Raw genomic sequence first — 15,294 nt, 5'->3', positions numbered from 1 at the left:
ACGGCGCCTCAGGGGCCCGTCTGTAATGCGCCATAGTCATACCAGCGCATTCCCCACTACCCACCATTCCCACATTTTGCAGCTGTGACTGAAAGCCAGTGTGGTATAGTGATTAACATCATACTGGAAGTATGGAGATTCCAATCCTAAACCACCCTTGAAGCTCACTTGGTCATTTTAGGCCAATCACTCCCTGCATGTATCCTGATTTTTATGATCTCCTCTGTTGGATGCCCAACAGAGATCTGTGTAAGTAGTAACCCTGATAACATTATATTTTTGATCCTTTGAAGCTTTATGACCACACTTAGGCAAATACAAGCCCCATACAGACAGGAAAAAATAAAGCTGCTTCGTGTCATTTTGGAAGTATGCTGTTTAAATAATGTGTGTGTTCTCATAGTCCAGAAGCTGTGCCAAAGCTGCGCTCCAGTCCTTAGGACTGGATCATGGCTTTCGTGTGGCTTCCGGACTCTTAGGATGCATGCAGCTTTATTTTGGTCAGTCTGTATGGGGCCACAGTTTCATTTAACCCTCAGACCTACCTAGTAAAAATGGAAAAGATTTAAAGGGAGGATAGGAGGAAGGACCTCAGTGCACTTTCCCAATACCTGACCAGGGCTTGTGGCAACCCAAATGGCAGAATCCTCTTATGCAACACAGTTGAGTTTAATCCCTTTCTTCCTTGTGTGAACATGAATAGAGATTCTGACAGGTATGCCTTTAGTAATTCAGGGAGTTTTACCTGGATGGCTGTTTTTCCTTTACTGACTAAAAGATCAAATAGATTTAATTTTTGTTGTTTTACTAGTTTTTGAACCTATCTTTTTGGGAGGGGTGGAGAGGAAGGAAGGACATGTAATAAATAAACAAATACCTGATATACAGTGGGCCCTTGATAGACACTGGGGTTTCATTCCAGCCCCCCCTGGGGATACCTAGATCTGAATACTCAAGTCTCATTATATGCAATGGTGTAGTAAAATGGTGTCCCTTATGCAGAATTAAAGTTTGATTTTTTTGGATTTAAGAAAAAATATTTACAATCCATGGGTGTTTGAATCCATAGATGAAGTATTGCTGGATATGGAGGACCGACTGCTTCACTCCTTAGTGTATGTCAGATGCATAAAAATGGGAATGGGCACCAGAAGTGTGTCTAGGAACTTTTAAACTCAAATCACAATTGATATTAACATGAGAGATGACGGGTTTAAAGAGTCTTGGTCTTGAGTGAATGAAAAGTGAGACTGTAGGTGGCTCAGACATTTCCAGCTCATGCATAATTCACAGTATGTAGCAAAAGAACAACAACAACAACAAAGAAATTCAAATCTAGCCAGAAAAACAACAAAAATCAGCATAACAAAAGAAGCATAAAAATACAGATACAAACTGAATTTCCCAAACACTTTACAAATTATGTATCAAATCTTATAGCCACGAAAATAAAAAGCAAGCAACATGATGCATCTCTTCAGTAAACAAACATGAAATTCTTCATAAATCAGTATCAAGCAAATATGAAATTATTTGTAAATGATGAATACTCGACTTCCGGTGGTTATGGCGGCGCAAGAATCACCTCTCTAGGAAGGCTCCAGAGGGTGATTGTAGGCTGCGGGGTCGGGGCTGGCTGGAGTGACTTGCCAGCCGGTCAAGCGGGTCCCCCCGATAAAGGGGAAGCAGAGGGGCTCGACTGGTGACCCCACGCTTCGGAACTCTTGCCCTGAGGAGAGAAGGGAGAGCAAGATCGGAGGCGCGGAGACGCGGAACGCGAGCCGCTAGATGCCGGTGCGGCCCGCGGAATGCGAGAGGCGGCGAAGCGAGAAGGGAAGCCCGAGCGTCCACGCCCGCAGCGAGGAGCCACAAGCCGCGGCTTGTTGGCAGAAGTGCCGCCACCACTTTTAACTTTTTTTCTCTGGAAAGAAGACAAGAAGACAAGAAGAAGATAGAGCTTGCCCAGGTGATACTTTCTACTAAAAGGGAGGGATCTATCTACAGGCTAGAGATTGAAAAGGATCAAACAATTAGAAAGCCGGCTGATTATATTTAATTCCAACCTCCTATTTGAAGGGGAGAAGGCGAAGTGAACTAAGTGAGATTTTGAGCTGCTGACTGAGGCTCGAGCCATAAGGGAGAGAAACGGTTTTGTGCTGTATATTTTGTGTACTTCAAAGACATGGATACTGACTATTAAATTAAGCGTCCTACATTTGCCTTCTGTAAAAAAAAAAAAGTGGAGAACTGAGACCCTACATCAGACAATTGGGAGAGATAACTATTGCTGAAAGGGAGTGTGGAAAACGACAATAATGGAGCCCAAGGCAGTCTGAAATTTGAACAAAGACTGTTTGTTTGTTTGTTTGTTTTTTCTTTTCCTCTTTCTTCTTCTTTTCTTTTCTTTCTTTCTTTCCCTCTCTCTCCTTTCTTTCTCCCTCTTCTCTTCTTTCTTTTTATTGGTTTCTTGTTCTCTTTCTTACTTTCTTCTCCCTCCTTTCTTTGTTCTACTACTCTCCATATCTCTAGCTCCCCCCCTTCTCTCCTTGTTGCTTCTCTATATCCAAGGTTTCATGCAGGTGGCTTCAATCAAGGAAGAGAAAGCAGCTGGACAAAATTACTACCAAAGTGGAGAGATAAAGCAGAGAGGAAGCAGAAAGACCTGAGAGAGCATTAGCTGCCAGAAGGAAATATAGTAACAATATTAAGGACAGCAACATTGTCTTATATTTCCACTAAGGACTGAAACAATTTGTTTTTCTTCCTTTCCCTCGCTCTTTTTATTTATTTTGAACTTTATAGAAGCAGCCTTTCTGAATGAACTACCAGCAGAATTCAAAGGTGAAGAAAAAGCAACCCAATTTGACTACATAGACTTTGATATTATAAAGGACAAACTGATCCAAAATACTACAGTGCATGTATGATTCTACCCTTGCTAAAAGCAAAGATAGATGATATAGATAGATATAGATATATATGAAACCCTAATTGTATTTCTCTATTAAATTTAATGCTTTATTAAGGAGGAAAAAGGGGAATTCAAGATTTAAATTGTGATCTCTTTCTTTGATATAATAGAAAGTTTTGAAGAAGGGGAGTAGTTAACAAAGTCGGGCCTCACTGTCCTAAATTGTGTAATATATGCATTTAATTTGTTATCATAGTATCCCACCTTTTCTCTTTAGGTACTTGAGGATTCTTTTTCAAAAAAGAAAGGAATCCAAAAAGGAAACTAAGCTTGACTATCTGGTGAAAGTAATAAGTAAGTAGCTCATTGGATTGTAAAGGAAGACCCTACATATTATTTATAAGAATTTATTCTCCAGTTGAAGGGTCAACTGGAGTTTACTGAAATCTGAAATTGAAAGTAGTTCCTTGCTCTTGATTGGGTTTAAGTTAAACCTTGGAGATTATTTCCCATTGTCTGATAGTCTGGGGGTGGAGCACCTAGATCATAGAAGAAAAGAAGTAAATTTGTCTATATGTGAGCAATAAAATAAGGGGAGGTGAACTGAATACAAATTCTTATAGTAAACTCAGATAATTTTATTGGAAAACTATCTTGAAAGAGGGGTAATAGATCAAGGACAAATAAGTATATTATAAACTGAAAATTAGATAATTGGAACTAAAATTTAAATTAGGAATACTATCTGACTTAAAATTAGAATCTTAACCAATTTGCGAAATTTAAATTTAAATTTGAAATTTTAAAAGATTTGAAATTAAATTCGCAAAACTATAATTAGAAAGAAAAGTAAAACTTAAACTTGATAAGCAATTAAGAATCGAAGACTGAAATCCAGGAATTGGTAAAATTTGAATTTTTTGAAATTATTGGATTTTTATTATTAGTTTTCTGATTCCCCTGAAATTGTTTGAAATTTTTGAAGATTTAGGAATTCGAAAGGAGAATTTGGGGATTGAAGTCCATTCAATATAGAATTTGAATCTGGATAACCATTAATTTATAGTTTAAGAAAACAACTCTCTGCAAAGTTCCAAGAACTTATTATTGTCTCTGTGTTTGTTTTGTTGCTTGTTTTGGTCCCAATCCACTTTGCCTGAACTATACCCAAGATGGTAGTGGGTACTAGAAAAACTGGAGCGAAACCAGCCAACACTCTTCGGAGATCTTCACTGGAAACACCTCCCAGAACATCAGAAATTAACGAAACAATGATGGAAGAAATAAGGAAAATGCATCAGGAAACAAACTTAGCAATAGAAAGATCCAGAGACGAATTAAAAGCAGAATTTAAGAGAGAACTGAGAAATGAAATAGGAGAAGTGACCTCAAGACTAGATAAAATTGATGTGGATCTGAAGAAAATCAATGGGAAGGTGGAAAAATTAGAAACCGATATGAAGAAAATGGAAATGAAGGTGGAAACAATATATAAAGATCAACAAGAGGAACAAGAATCAATATTGAGGCTACAATTGAAACAAAGAGAAAACTGCCTAAAATTGAGGGGCTTGCCTGAAAATGTAAATGAGAATTTATATACCCTACTCACGCCAATATTGGCAAAATTCATTGGGGAATCGGAGACACTCTTCCCGTGGGAAATAGATCGAGTCTACAGATTGAACTCCCGAATTGCGAAAATCAAAAAACTCCCGAGAGATGTTGTGATCTACTTTGTAAGAAAGCAAACAAAAGAAATAATTCTAAGACAGAGTTTTACTACAAAGCTGATGATAGAAAACAAAGAGATTACAGTCTTAAGGGACATCCCTGGGAAAATCTTGAAAAGAAGGAAAGAATACAACTTCTTAATCGAGCAACTGAAAGCCCGGAAAATTCTTTATAAATGGGATGATCTGGAAGGAGTCATAGTGACTTGGAAACAGAGGAAAGTGAGATTAAATTCGACTGAGAAAGCAAGACTGTTTCTGATCGGTCTGAAAAGGGAAACAGAGGATGAGGGAGAGAAAGATGAGGGGGGAGACAAACCAGGAGGAGATGGTGATGATGGGAATAATGACGAAGAAGAGGAGATAACAGAAGAAACAGTGAAGAACTAAGAAAGACATTTAACAGTGTAATAAGTCCCGAAGTTAGAAAAATTCATATATTTTTTACTGATTGAGAAATTATTTTTTTTAAATTTCCCGGCAATTAACTAAAATTTTAGTCTAGCAACTAATTGACTTCTTACTGTTGGATTAAACAAACTATATTATTTAAATAAAGTTTAAATCTTTTTTGGAAAAAGCCGTTTTGCTTCCTTTAATACGTATATACATATTTACACCTAAGGACGAAATAGAGAAAATATGAGAATTTTATCGTGGAATGTAAAAGGCCTAAACTCGCCCCAGAAAAGAAAGAGAGTATTCCAATATCTAGGGAAAACTAATTCTGATATTATTTGTATACAGGAATCCCACATAAAAACAAAAGATATTAGACTGATTAAAAACAATAAACTAGGGAAAGAATATATAAGTTCGATTGATAAAAGTAAAAGAGGGGTAATAATATATGTCAGAAACCATCTAGAATCAAGGGAGATATTTACTGACAGAAATGGACAATTTGTTGGAGTAGAAATTTGCTGGGGAGGAAGAAAAATACTAATAGTAGGTGTTTATGGACCTCAAGAAAGTAAAAATACCTTCTACGCCAAACTAAACAAAAAAATATCAGAATTTGACTACGAACACATAATCCTATTAGGAGACTTCAATGGGGTGATTGAACCTAAATTAGACCGAGCCTCTGAAAAGAAAATTGATATGAGCCAAGGCAAATTACCTAAGAATTTTTTTAAGTTAGTTTCAAACTTCTCCCTAATTGAGACGTGGAGACATCTACACAACGATGAGAAAAATTTTACCTTTTACTCAGAAAGGCACCAATCCCTTTCAAGGATAGATTTTTTCTTAGTTTCTAATTCACTGACTAAAGAAATAGAAGAGGTATCAACATTAAATAGAGAGATATCTGACCACAATCCGATTGTATTGAATCTGAAGGAACCACTTAGGAAATACCTCTGGAAATTAAATGAAGAACTGTTAAAAGATGAAAAGGTGGTCCAAAAAGCGAAAGAAATGATAACTTTATTTTTTAGGGAAAATTTAGATAATGAGGTTGACACAGCAGTAGTATGGGATGCAGCTAAAGCTACAATAAGAGGTTTTTTTACTCAGCAAAATATAATATATCAGAGACGGAAAAAACAAAAAATAACAGAGCTAAACAACATACTAAAGGAGAAGGAGGAAGAATTGAAAAATAAAACAGATAATAAAAAAATACTCAATGATATAAAAGTCTTGAAAAAACAATTAGAAATAGAAGCAATTAATGAATTGGAAAGAAACTTAAAAGTTGCAAAACAAAATAATTTTGAGCATGCTAATAAGACAGGTAAATGGTTGTCGCATAAGTTAAGGAAAGAAAAAGGAAAAAATACCATCAATAGGATAAAGAAGGGAGATCAGATACTAACACAACAAAAAGAGATAGAAGAAGTGTTCCTTGAATATTATAAGGAATTATACACAAGGCAAAAAGAAGAAGAGAAGGGAATACAAGAGTTTCTGGCTAATAGTAAGATCCAAACACTTAAGGAAGATGAACAAGAGAATCTAAATAAACTAATTACAAAAGAGGAAATCCAAGAAGCAATTAAGAAATGTAAAAGTGGTAAAGCACCAGGAAATGATGGATTTACCGCACTATTTTATAAAACATTTATTGGCGAAATCTTGGAACCTTTGCAAAGAGTAATGAACGAGGCTTTGATTGGAAAGATACCGGAAACATGGAAACAAGCAGAAATCACCCTGATTCATAAGGAAGGGAAAGATCAGTTAAATCCGGCAAATTATAGACCAATTTCTCTCTTAAATAATGATTACAAAATATTTGCTTCAATACTATCAAAAAGACTAAAAGTATATTTAGGCAAAATAATAGATGAAGAACAAAGAGGGTTTTTACCAAATCGATATATAAGGGAGAATCTAAGAATGGTAATAAATACATTGGAATATTATGACAAACATAATGAGAAAAAATTGGGTCTATTCTTTTTAGATTTTGAAAAAGCCTTCGACTCAGTAAATTGGGATTTGGTCTTGAAAGTATTGGAGAGAATTAATGTGAAAGGAAATTTCATTAATTGGGTGGGTAAAATTTATGATAATCAAAAAGCCCAACTAAGAATTAATGGGGAAAGAACAAAAACTATAGATATTCAGAGAGGAACGCGACAGGGCTGTCCCCTTTCCCCGTTATTATTTTTATTAGTTATAGAATTGCTGATAAAAGAAGTTAGATCGAACGTTAAACTGAAAGGAGCAAAAATAAAGAGATACGAGTATAAAATTAGAGCTTTTGCAGACGATGTGATAATAATAATGGAAAACCCCAGGGAAAGTCTAGAAGTTCTTTTGGAAATATTAGACTCATTTGGTAAAATTACGGGGTGTAAAATTAACAAAGATAAATCAATTATTCTGACAAAAAATATAAAAAATGATGAAGAGAGAGAATTAGAGGAGAAATTTGGAATAAAGGTTGAAAAAAAGACCAAATATTTAGGAATTCAAATTACTAAAAAATCTACAGAGCTATTCGAGAATAATTACAAGAAGCTATGGTCCCAAATAAGAGAAGATCTAATAAATTGGAATAAACTAAATTTATCGATATTGGGAAGAATATCAGTTATTAAAATGAATGTCCTGCCCAAAATGTTATATTTATTTCAAACGATCCCAATTATTAATTCGGATAAACCATTTAAAGACTGGCAAAAGGACATTAGTCAATTCATATGGAGAGGGAGAAAACCGAGAATTAAGTTAAAAACATTACAAGATGCTAGAGACAGGGGTGGCTTAAATCTTCCCAATCTCAAAATATATTTCGAAGCATGTGTGTTAACATGGATCAAAGAATGGGTAACTCTAAAAGATGAAAAATTACTAGAATTGGAAGGAGATGGTTTAAATTTTGGATGGCACGCCTATTTGGTGTATGGGAAAACTCAACAAAGTAAGAATTTTACGAACCACTGTATTAGGAAGTCCCTAATGAGAATATGGGATCGATATAGGGACAGAATATTACCGAAAATAAGTGGATGGGTCTCACCTCACGAAGCTTTTCAGAGAAAGGAAATGATTAGCGATAACAGATGGTTTAATTATAGTGATTTGTTAGAAAATAAAAATGGGATTTGGATAATTAAAACAAAGGATAAATTAATAGAAGAAGGATGGAAGGGATCATGGTTAGTATATAGGCAAATCTATGAAAGATTTAGGACGGATCTAAAAACTTATGGATTTGAGGAAAAAGGAAAAGAAACACAATTAGGGAAAATTTTGGCTTTTGAAAAAAATAAAATAATTGGTAAAACTTATAAAGTGCTCTTAGAATATGATACAGAGGAAGAAGTGATAAAATATCAAATGATCAAATGGGCAAAAAATATTGGACACCCCATATTATTATCACAATGGGAAAAGGTCTGGAAAAATGGATATAAATTCACGGCTTCCCAAAATTTGAGGGAAAATTTTTATAAGATGTTTTATCAGTGGTACCTTTCACCAGATAGGATTGCAAAGATATATAAAACAAAAGAAAACAAGTGCTGGAAATGTAAAAATGAAACAGGTACTTTTTACCACTGTTGGTGGACTTGTAAATGGGCGAAAAAATATTGGACTATGATAAAGGATACTATTAGTGAAATTCTGAATATTACGATCCAATTAAAACCGGAATTTTATCTTCTGGGAATATTCGGAGAGGAAATTAATACTAGATACGAAAAAATTGTATTTTATATGATATCCCTTGCTCGAGTGTGTTTTGCACAAAAGTGGAAATCTAATGATATACCATCAAAGGAGGATTGGTTGTTGAAATTGTATGATGCAATGGAAATGGATAAGTTAACACAGGCATTAAGGAACGAAACAAAAAGTAAATTTGCAGAAGAATGGAATGAAGTTATAGAATTCTTAAAAGGAAATTTAAGTAAGCATACATATTTAGATATAAACTAGAACAAAAGAGATAGACCCTAGTGTTCATTGAGACTTTAAGAAAGTAAGATTAAATGAAGCCGTAACAAGAAGGGCAAGCAGGAAGTCAATTTAGAATGAATGAGAAAGGTGAGCAAGAGAGGAAGAGAATGGGATAGAAAGAATGTACTGAAGATAGAAAGTATTGAAAGAAAGTAGGATAGAGGTAGATAGTTAATATGGTTAGGCATAGGTAAGTAAGGGATAGGAAGCCAAGAAGAAGTTAAGAAGATGAGACATAAGGTTATTCTACTTGTTATTAGATGGAGGATTTATATAATATAACTATGTAGGATCGGTATTTAGGGATGATAGATGTATGTGATGGAATGTAAGTGACACGTGATAAAGTGTATCGTATTGTGTATTTTGTTGTATATTTGTAATTGTTTTAAATTTTATTAATAAAATTTTTTCTAAAAAAAAAAAAAAAAAAAAAAAAAATGATGAATACTCAGCGCATTTCAATTATGAATTGGTCTCCTCCTGTGGTCTCTTACTACCAAAAGAAACAGAGATCCTCATATAAACATATGGAAAAATAATACCCCCTTTTTCAGTAGACTCTTCCATTGCCCAAAATGAAACAACAATACAGTGGTCAAAGTTTAGAATCAGTACTGAAAAACCACTGACATTTTTAAGCATTATCCAGTTGTGGAATGCAGGAAGGAACCCTTGTTCCCCAGCCCAAAGGTAACTCCATAACTTTTAATTGGCATATCATTTGTTATCTAGGTGATAGAAACTAATATTCTGTTAACAGAAATATTTATCAATAGTAACTAAATCTAAGTCAAATACATGAGCCCTTTTGACAGCAGTCATATATTAACACACACAAGCAGAAACCAGTTCCCTCTACCAAGTTACAGAACTTGTGACCAGTCATTGGCGGCTGGTCACTGCACTGTTGTGGTAAATGTGCTCTGGAACTTAATCAATTTTTTAAGGATCTATCTATTTTGAGGATAGGTTTCATCATCTTGGATAGCTCCTATCTAAATGTTTGTGAAAACCCTGATGTAGAATTGCTGCCCACTCAAATGAAAACCATCAACTGCCTTTTCAGTCATGTTCTTACAGCCTGCAACAAACAATCTCTCCTATGCTACACTTTCTCAATCCTAGGTTGTTCTTAAAACTCCAATAGAGGCAACAAGAGTGGCATTAAGTCTTTTTCACTACATTCTAAATCACTGCATTTCAAGCTGTCTGAGGTGGAGGACTAGCATCCCCCCCTCCAAAAAAAAAATTATAGGAAGTAGTACAATATATATGCCCATTGGATACAGATTTCTTTTCTTTTCTTTTTCTTTCTTTCTTTCTTTCTTTCTTTCTTTTTCTTTCTTTCTTTCTTTCTTTTTTTTTTTTTTTGAGGTAGAATTTTGTCAGGGACCAGCCATCAATGGCTCAGGACCAGAATTGGTCAACAAACTACCACTTTGAGTAACAATGCACTAGATTTCTCTGCTATTTCGATAGGGTTTGTTCTGATGGTAGAGATATATCCACTCACTCAGGAATGCAGGGCCTAAATCTTCTTGGTATTCCAAAAAAAAGAAGACTTTGGCCTGAGACAGATGGGCAGGAAGCGGCATGCCAGTGCCGATTCTAGGGTTCAGGAGTGAGCACCAACCTCACACTCCCGAACCCTAGTCCATATGGACACCACCATCATGGCAGCCTCCATCCCCACGGGGGCCGCCATGATGATGCAAGTGCACCACTGCATCCATACATCGGGGTGCTGTGCTTGCATCATAGATGTGCCACAGTGCACTAATGGTGCACTGATGGCAGCGCCTGCATGCACCAAAAAGAATCCGTTTTTTCTGGGTTCTTTTTGGTGCAGAGGGATCCCGCACGGTTTGGCTGCTGTGGGCTCCCTTGAGAGTAAAAATGGGCAGCTCCAGCCCACCTTTTTGGGGTGGGCTGTCGAGCCCCATATTGAATTAGTGAAATTTACCTACTTGAAGACTGACCATTCAACAATTTCCTCAGTAGTCCTACCATTGTTTGGACTTCCAATAGGACTAAAGTCCAGAAAGGTTGGGCCTGAACAGACAGGCCAAAATAAAGCTGCATACCTCCAAAGTGACTCGAAGCAGCTTTATTTTGGCCTGTCTGTTCAGGCCCGTTCTTACCATTCCCCTCCACATGCAACCCCAGGTTCGTAGTTGTCATGGAGTGCTACAACTACATCCAGCTAAATATTTTTAGTTGTTCTTCACCAACATGTATGTGTGTGCTGGTGTGGGGGAGATTCTGGGCCAGAGGATGAATCTACAATTACTCTTCATGGTTAAGATTTGATAATGCCTAAAGAAGAAGGAAAATACCTAGATGATCCCCTCACCCTCAAGAACCTGGATCTGACTATGTGTGGATGGGTGAGGATGGGGTTGCATGGCTTACAGGATGTGGAAATATGGGCAGGGTACAGACCGCCAGAAAGAGGCAGCCAGGAGCCGCCTCTCTTTTCCGTGTAGCCGCGCCGCAGCAACCAAATTGTGTGGTGTAGCTATGCGGAAAGCAAAGGAGCACTGAAAAGCAGCTCCTTTTAGCACTGCCGCAAACTGCCTGTAGCAGTGTGAGCACGTCACTGCTGCACGCGCCCATCTGGACAGTGCACAGCAGTGACATCACAGCTGTGCGCACTGTGTATACGATGCCATGCAGCGATGACGTCCTGGTGATGTCCTAGGGTTGTGGGGCATCTGGAAATGGCACCCCAAGGCAACCCTAGCATGATGCCAGGATGTGCTAAAGGGCCCGTCTGTCTAGGACCATGGGTATGTGTGACATATGCATTTCCCAATGCAGAATCATAGATGTATTCATTTTTAATAAATCAAGCTCATCTTTTTGGCCGGCATCCATAGTTTATTGGATCATCTTTTTGGATTGATAGCATTGGACTAAATCCAGTGTTGGTCCCAAATTGCATAGGACCAAAGAAAATAATGAGAGAAACGGAAATGAAAGCTAATGGGTTCCATTCATTTCAGTTGGTCTACTCTAGTTGGTAGGAAAAAATGGGTTTAACCTGAAGTTTCTATTTTAATATATTGGTTGAATAAATTGATTAATTTCTCCAGTTCTTTATGTTTTTTTGTATTCATTACCAGGCATACTGAACTGTATGTATGGGAGAAACATGGCTGTGTAGATAGTGAGATTATGAGCATAGCAACAATTTTTTCTGTAATTGGAAATGTCCCTTTGAAAAGAAACAAGAAGAAAATTTGAAAACATTTAAGGGGTCATCCATGGCTGAGTGAATTAAGCAGGAGATGCCCCATTGTTCTGAATATATCTGAAATGTACAAGTCATTGCCACATGTACTTGTTAGGGCTATTTCAGTTCATGCTGATTTACCATTATCTGATTCTAAAAATCAGTGGGACCTTTGCAGCTGAGTGCAAAGGGATGAAACACATAGTTTCGATACTTTGTTCCATTATGTAAAAAGAAAATGGACAAGATTTCTCTTTATTAGGTTATTAGCAGACCTTTATAATACTATATGTTCCTAACCTGCTCATTGTAAGGACCGAAGAAAAGATCCATGGTTCCGGGTAAATAATAGATATATTATAGCGAGCTCTGCAGCTCCATTATCAGTAGGTTTTGTACTAGGTATCCTGTAATTACTTTTTAGATTTATTGTGCAGTGTTTTATAGCAGCTAATCCAATGGTAGATTGTATCATGCATAAATCATAAACAATTGAGGATTCTTCAGTATTTATTTAAACATACTATGATGAGCTAAAGCTCTGCTTTCTCCATCGAAGAGGCTATAATTATTTGGAGAGATGATGTTGTTACCCTCAGTGGACTTCTTTGGAGAGAATATAATGTTGATAAATCTAATCGTAAGTGCTCATACATTTTGAAAATGCAATAGTGAATCATACAGTGTCCTTAAACTGAAAATCCAGCAATGAATAATTAGTGTAGCCAATCAAATCAGAGTGATTTTAAAAACCTAGTTTGTTCAGTTACTGACTCCAAAATATATTGGATTCAGCTCTGCATATGTAGTTTATTTGATTGCAGAAGATTTTTTCTTCCTAGTGAGAGCAAAATCTAATGGTAGTGCAGCTTTCTTGCCAGGTTCATATGTTGCAGTCTGATTATCTTTAAGTAATCCTTATTACCTTGAACAATTTTAAACTTTAATCTTTAATTTGCCTCAAGTGCTAAAGTATGTAGAAGTTTAGGCCAGCTTTACATTACATTACATCAGGTGAAGTAAAATATAATTTGCGAGAATTGTTGCAGCATATTCATATCAGGAAATAAATGTTCAGTATTAGTTTCTAACCTCCTTGCCCTGGGGTACAAAGAGAAAAATCCTTTAGATGGATTTGGAGTTGGTTTGGAGGCATAACTACAGAAGATTAAAATAATCTTCATAAGGATATTGGAAATGATTCTTCCAGTACCCTTTCATTTCTGCTACTTTCATTTCTAGCAACTTCCTGTCTGCTACTATTCCACACAGAAGCTCAAAGCCTAGCCATGCATCCCCATGTGCCAGAAGGCGTTTTGTTGTTGCTGTGTGCCTCCACATCGCTTTTGACTTATAGTGACCCTATCACTCAGTTTTCTTGGCAAGTTTCTTCAGAGGAGGTTTGCCATTGACATCCTCTGAAATTGAGAGAGTGTGACTTGCCCAAGGTCACCCAGTTTGTTTCACGGCTGAGTGGGAAACTGAACCCTGGTCTCCAGAGTCGTGGTCCAGTGCTCAAACCACTACACCATTCTGGCTGTCAGTTGGGCTAATCCTTAAATGTCTTTGTTCATTTGGGAAGAGGAGGAAGAATTTCATTCACAAAGGTTTTGATGAAAAGGTAACCATACAGTTGTGCCTGCTACTCTGTGCTCCCACTGTTTATGTTGGTGTTATTTGAAATTTGCATCATGATAAGTTCCCATAATATCCATAAATGTATTCTGCTGTCTTTCAAAAATATGTCAGACTGGAAAATATTCACCCCTACTTTTTTTTTAGCATGTTGCTTATTCTGATATATTAGTCCCAGCTTCTGCCAAGTACTTCAAAAGTATGTAAAAGTGCAAGTAAATAAAAAGTTACATTGGTGGGAAGGTAACAGTGTCATGTGGAGTCATGCTGACCACATGATCACAGAGTCATCTTTGACAATACTGGCTCTTCAGCTTAGTATTGGCAATGAGCACAACCCCCTTGACAACCTTGTCAAAGGGAAAACCTTTACCTTTTATCTTTTTTTTTTAAGTACCAGAACAGTTTATGGAGACTTTGTGCACTTGCCAATATGTACACAGCATTTGTTACTGAATAAAACCAGCAACAAGGCAGTAAAATAAATAATTAAAGAGCATCATTTCCCACTTTAACATGTTCCTTCCCCTTTCAAACAAGGCATACAGGAACAGAAATGTGTATCTTCTCATTCTTCGTTCTCATATGCAATTATGAATATTCTCCATAGCATTCTCTCCACTGTGGGAGAAACAAAATTTTCTAGATGAGTCCAGAACATAGGGGATTCTCAAGTGAGTTTTGAGATAGAGTGTAGATCCACCTTGACAAAGGTTTACAATCCATTGTCCAAGGCATGTAGCCAGGCTTCATGCAAAAAGCACAATGAACACAAGCATACGCTCAGTCTCTTGTCCACATTCTGTGTGCCTGACAATAACTGTGATTACATTGACTTGGTCACAAAGGCAGGACTGCACAACTTAGGACTCATCAAGTTGAACAAAGCCTGTTTCCTATGCCATGTGACTTGCTAGATTTTCTATGCCTTCTAATTTATTTTGGAAAATGTCTAAATGTACGGTAATATTGGAAGAAGTATGTTTTTGGTGTTATTTTCAATTTGTACCCATTCTTTTTTCCACTACTCCATTTTTCATGGCTATTCAGTATTTTGTTCTTAACTGCTGTCATTGACTTTGACTTATGGTGGCCCTATCAACAGCTCTGCTCAACTCTTGCAGACTCAGGACCATAGCTTTCTTGATTGAGTCTATCCATCTGGAATGTGGTCTTCCTCTTTTCTTGCAGCTCTCTACCTTACCAAGCATAATTGTCTTTTCTAGTGAGTCGTGTATTCTCATAATAGGGCCCAGGTACAGCAGCCTCAGTTTAGTTATCATAGGGCTCAAACAGACAGGCCAAAATAAAGCTGCTTTGGGTCACTTTGGAGGTATGATGTTTAAATGATGCACACA

General features: G+C 36.7%; 2 protein-coding genes across 2 annotated transcripts in view; both read left to right on the top strand.

Annotated features, from left to right (window-relative positions):
* LOC149323688 (contactin-associated protein-like 4) overlaps positions 1–15,294 on the top strand; it is a 351,361-nt gene that overhangs the window by 42,904 nt on the left and 293,163 nt on the right. The window lies entirely within an intron of this gene.
* LOC149323689 (uncharacterized) lies at positions 3,170–5,144 on the top strand. Its single transcript, XM_089512045.1, has 2 exons — positions 3,170–3,265; positions 4,084–5,144. The coding sequence occupies exon 2, from the start codon at positions 4,084–4,086 to the stop codon at positions 5,032–5,034; it is 951 nt and encodes a 316-aa protein (XP_089368171.1). The 5' UTR covers positions 3,170–3,265; the 3' UTR covers positions 5,035–5,144.

This window comes from Sceloporus occidentalis, unplaced genomic scaffold (genome assembly GCF_023333645.1).
Source record: "Sceloporus occidentalis isolate IW3139 unplaced genomic scaffold, rSceOcc1.0.p SCAF_1, whole genome shotgun sequence".
Taxonomy (NCBI): Eukaryota; Metazoa; Chordata; class Lepidosauria; order Squamata; family Phrynosomatidae; genus Sceloporus; species Sceloporus occidentalis.
This window is presented reverse-complemented; position numbering and strand designations above follow the sequence as displayed.

Coding starts and splice junctions, on each gene's coding strand:
- LOC149323689 (XM_089512045.1), top strand. CDS start 4,084: ATGGTAGTGGGTACTAGAAAAACTGGAGCGAAACCAGCCAACACTCTT.